General features: G+C 40.2%; 1 protein-coding gene across 1 annotated transcript; it reads left to right on the forward strand.

Moving 5' to 3' along the window:
* The first annotated feature begins 226 nt into the window (after positions 1-226).
* On the forward strand, positions 227-4,502 carry irx1a (iroquois homeobox 1a). Its single transcript, XM_081388599.1, has 4 exons — positions 227-677; positions 2,040-3,045; positions 3,306-3,378; positions 4,146-4,502. The coding sequence occupies exons 1-4, from the start codon at positions 441-443 to the stop codon at positions 4,201-4,203; spliced, it is 1,374 nt and encodes a 457-aa protein (XP_081244725.1). The 5' UTR covers positions 227-440; the 3' UTR covers positions 4,204-4,502.
* The last annotated feature ends 1,040 nt before the right edge of the window (positions 4,503-5,542 follow it).

Below are 5,542 nucleotides of genomic sequence, written 5' to 3' on the forward strand. Positions count from 1 at the left end.
CCGCGTGCCTATCAGTTCATTTCCCCAGTGCTGGGCAGCTGTAAAATCGCGTAGACAGGTTGTCACACTACAGTGAATGGATTCTAATGCTAAACATTTAACATACAATCCTCCAAACAGTGCAAAAGTGGCCCTGGCCAATGCACTAACCACATGCGCCAACGAGGAGGAGCCTGGGACGCCAATCAAAGCATCAACTTCAAATTGTATCTGAGAGATCAGCCCAGGACCTAGGGGCAGAGACATCAGTTGGAGCTCAATTGTTGATCTGATCACATCCGACGGACTTGCCGCAAAAGAGAAGCTGAGATTTAAAGACGAACATTTCCCATTCTCATTCGGTCCTGCTTGAGAGAGAGAGAGAGAGAAACTCTTTCACTTCTTGCTTTGGTGGGCTATTTGTTTTTTGCCTTGTTTTGGCTTCCGACGTGGCGAGGGAGATGTCTTTCCCCCAGCTGGGTTACCCGCAGTATTTGAGTGCCTCCCAGGCGGTGTACGGAGGCGATCGCCCGGGAGTGTTAACTCCGTCGTCCCGCGGAGGGAGCGCAGAGATCGGGGGAAGCGCGTCCGCGGCGGCCGCTGCGGTGTCCTCGGTGTTGGGCATGTACCCGTACGCACACAACTACAGCGCCTTTCTGCCTTACACCAGCGCCGATTTGGCTCTTTTCTCCCAAATGGTAAGAAAAGCATTCTATAAAGCTGACTGATTTTTTTTTCTTTCTATCTCTGCATTTTATTGCTTTAAATCTGCGAGCGTTGATTGCCAAAATGTTTTTTTTTTGGGATTCCCGCACAAGCGAGGTTAACGCAACGGAAGCTTGCAATGTGCATGGGAAGTTTCTCACAGCTTTTAACATTTATTCTAGTCTGTTAGAATTGCATTGCAGATTTGGCACTCGTAAAATTTAAAACACTTTTCCGACCGCCATTTTAAAAGAAAAGTTTGTCGGCCGGCTCGGTGTTTGAGTTGAAGAATTGTTGTGCGGGTGTTAAATAACAATAGCACGAATCATGTCATTTCAAAATTGCTAAATTTAAAACATGCTATAATTGTTATTCAGCTGAATTTACATTTAATAATAATTTAAGTTGTTTCGATCGAGAACTTTGCGGTTCGCGTTGGAAACAATGTAAAATGAATTGTTTTAAAGGTTCATTCTGGCTCAGAAACTACTTTACAGTTCACTACGTCATGTATTCGTGACTTGTAGTAAATTATATATATGAATGATTATAAAAGTGACAAAAAGAGTTGTTTTGACTAATGAAATGTGATAGGCCTACTTCACAAAAGCGGAATCTCGTTGTATTTCCGAAAAAGAGAGATATTGAAAGTTGTATATTAATCAGTTGTGTCTTTCGCTAACCTGTAACAAATAATTACAAATTGTGTCCACATTATGTGCATGAATCTCTTGTGCAAGGAAAATCAATTAAAATGATATAAAACGCATTTAAATCTTACAAAATGCTTTTCCTAACGCTTTTTTCGATTAATAAGAAACACTGCAGTGTATAATTATGTCGTGTCATATAACTCTATATGAATAATAGGCTAATAATAACATTGGTAATAGGTTGAGGCCTGTACATCACGAGCGAACCTTAAATTAAATACATGCTGAATTGTACACACATCGGATTCGAAGTAATGTGGTAATTTTGGCCAACAGTGGCCGTGTTCTTTTCCAGAATGCCATTAATATAGGTAATATTTAGCATATTTTTCAATTTGTGTGTTATCATGTGGCCTAGCTTTTTATATAGCAATGTTGGTCAAAGGTCAAAACAAATATTAGTTTATGAAAGGTCGCGGGGGGGCAAACATTATTGCAAAAATAAAACTAAACTCGCACGATTTCTGGAGAGGTCAGATTGATAAAGAAATGATTGATAGCCTACATTTGCAACAATTTGGATAAAAGTGAATTTTGACAGCGTGATCCCGAATTATTTTGCGCGCTGTTTTGTGTGTATGAAATGCAACGTATCTGATGTATTTTTTATTTATTTTTTCTCTCTTGTCAACCTCATTGTAGGGATCTCAGTATGATTTAAAAGACAGCCCTGGCGTTCACCCTGCGAGCTTTGCTGCCCACACGAGCCCTGCCTTCTATCCCTATGGCCAGTTCCAGTATGGAGACCCTTCCAGGCCTAAAAACGCCACACGGGAGAGTACCAGCACTCTGAAGGCCTGGCTCAACGAGCACAGGAAAAACCCCTATCCCACCAAAGGCGAGAAGATCATGCTGGCCATCATCACCAAGATGACCCTCACACAAGTGTCCACCTGGTTCGCCAACGCCAGGAGGAGACTCAAGAAGGAGAACAAGGTGACATGGGGCGCCAGAAGTAAAGAAGACGAAGATGGCAATATTATATTTGGGAGCGACACCGAGGGGGACGCCGAAAAGAACGAAGATGAAGAGGAAATAGATTTGGAGAGCATAGATATCGACAAGATCGACGACAACGACGGAGATCAAAGCAACGAGGAGGATGAGGAAAAACGCGGGGAGCTCGAGAGCTTGCGGGAGAAACGGCGCGCGCTTGCGCTGGAGGCTCACGAGGCCTTCGAGAAATCCAAATCAAACGTCATTTCTGCCGGCAAAGAGCCGTCTGACGGAAACAACAACAACAACAACACCAGGGTTCTGTCGCCGGGCCGACAGGGAGGTTTTCAAGTTCCGGTTAGCAATAAGCCCAAAATATGGTCGTTAGCAGAAACCGCAACCAGTCCAGATAGCTCGCAAAAACCTTCATCACCCTCTGTTCCCGCCACTCCCGCGGGCACACACCCGGCCTTCCTGCCCAGCCACGGACTGTACACGTGCCAGATTGGGAAGTTCCACAACTGGACAAATGGCGCGTTTCTGGGCCAAAACTCCCTCCTGAACGTCCGATCTTTCTTGGGCGTCAATCAGCATCATCATAATCATAATCATCCTGTTCACTCACAGCAGCAGCAGCAGCAGCAGCAGGCCTCGACCCTGGCAGCCGCGAACAGTGACAAGGCGCCAGAGGACCTCAGTCCAAAACACATAGGTATGCACAAATCACAACAGACCTGTGTATATGCACAAATGTGGCGGTGCCATTTTTGCTATTTTTATTTTTATCATTTGGCCTATTGTTATTGTAGTTGCTGTTGTGTTTTTTGCTGTTGTTACCCTCAATATATATATATACAAAATTACATAATAAAATAATAACAATTACATATAAAAACAAATCTGTACAATAATGCTGCGGATTTAATTCCAATCGATCTAATTCCAACGTTTGGTTTTGTTTTTAATTCTTAGATCGTGAAAATGTCCTCAGAAATGAATCACCAACGCAACCTTTAAAGTCATCGTTTCGTCCTCTTCACGACAGGTAAATTTGTATTATGTTCTTCTTATTATTATTATTATTCTTATTATTATTATTATTAATAGCGGGCCTAGTAGTAGTATTAGTAGGCCATCGTTATACCAGATGAAACGCATGCAACAGCGAACGGTTGTTTTTAAAACTGCTTATCGGAGAAAGACTCTTGGGATACAGATTTCCTAACAGACAGACAGAGAGAAATCTGCGCTTAGCGCTTATAATAAATAGTTGTGCTTTTCCTGGTGACAAAAGGCCACGAATCCCCCTCCCCACACACACACACTCCATGCCTCTCTGGAGAATAACTACTTATCAAGTCACCGGGGTTGTGTGCCTTTCCTAAAGACCCTTGGGGAAAGTGAACCTCGGGGGAGCAGTGATGCTGAAAACTTGCCCTTTTTAAGTGCCACAATTTTAGCAGAACCGTTTTTTTTTTTTTTTTTTGGGACTTGACTTAGGCTATATTTTATTAGTAACGCCAGTGGATTTGTTGGTAAATATCAGGATTGTATTAAAAGTCTCTATTTTAGCCCGAAACAGACTGCTTTTCCAAAATTCCATGTGAAATAATTTATTGCACGGAAACGTTTTGAAAACAAAAACAACCAAGGCTTTAATGCGATGTATATTGACTCACTACTGATCTGTTATCGTATAATTAATTGTTGTGTTATAACGTTCAGGAAATTAGCTGTTGAAATGTGTGGCTAACAGTGAAATGCCTCGATGTTTTTAAGGAAATTAAATCCCAATTCTGTCTGTGTTCACAGCCCAAGAAACCAGCAGGAATCAACACAGAGGGTCCTAACAGCTCTCTCTTCCGCTTGATCAAGACATTTGCCCCGCAAAAAAAGGACTGATGGCACTCATAATGGGACAATGAAAACGAAATCAATTCAGCATAGCATCCAGTTACTCTAAAACAAATGTCCGAGTTTGATTAGTACCCGGTGGAGATGTATATAATGACACCTGTGATCCCTTCCTTACCGTGGGACATTGGTAGGCTTATTTTGTCTTTATGTGTTGGTGTTTTCCTTTAAGGTGACCCACATTTGTAAATAGTGAGTTGACGGAGTTTGTCCAGATCATATATTTTGTCTAATAAACTAAATGAAATTATAGACAAATGCAAAGAGGGGTTTTTTGGTGTTTCGGTTTGTTTTCTGAAGGGTTAAATGTTTTAGTGGCGTTACGTTTCATTTGGTCGTTTTCTTTTTATTATGTTTTATTAATAAATCCATCCATCATAATATAATTTCATTATTAGCCTAATAATCTAAAATTATAAGAACGAATGTTCTTAAAAGCCGAAAAGCTGTCGGTTATTTAGATGCATGAGGCCCAAAATGGATCTGGAAATATTTTGCGAGAGTGTTCAGATTCAATTGTTAAATGGAGCTGCTGCAAATGCATTGAGGTGCTAATAAGAGACCAGATGGCTGCTGGCGGCGGAAAATGGACCGAAGCAGCTGGGAATATCATTAAGTAATAATGTGGGAACGCCCTGTGCAAACAAAATCAAATGGTTAAAATCTAATCTGTCAGAGGAAGAAGAAAAAAAAAAGAAAGAAAGAAAAAAACTCGATACGATAATAAATTATTAATGTGTTGAGGAGAGTGACATTCAGTTCAGAGGGAGTGTGGATTGAGGCCTCTCTGCGTCATCAGCATGAGACACTACCGCTCATATTGTTTACAATTTATAAACTAATAATTACAATTTGTTTCACAATATTACAGTTTTAAACCGTGGCCAAATAGTATAACAATTGACAGACATGAATTGTTTGGAAGCGAAATTCAATTTTCAAGTTCAATAATTCAAACATAGCCTACGATGAATCGTAAAAGTCAGTGCGTTCAAATTGTGACTACAAAAACTACACACAAAATGTTAATATAGAATGATAGTGCAGCTGTTTTGCCAATTACACGTTAACTGATTTTTGTGTGGCATTGTCTGTTTATTTAGCCTGCATATTTACGTTAAACTTGCCCTCTGGTTTTCTTGTTCCATTTAAAACTATTTATTTTTTATTTTTATTTTTTTATTATTATTTTCATTTTTAGTTAAATTAGATGCATTTGGTACATTTTGGTACAGTTCAGAGTATGTAAAGCAAAAAAATAATAACATCAACTAAGATATAAATTGAACGTAGGT

This window comes from Scardinius erythrophthalmus, assembly GCF_964197995.2.
Source record: "Scardinius erythrophthalmus genome assembly, chromosome: 16".
NCBI lineage: Eukaryota > Metazoa > Chordata > Actinopteri > Cypriniformes > Leuciscidae > Scardinius > Scardinius erythrophthalmus.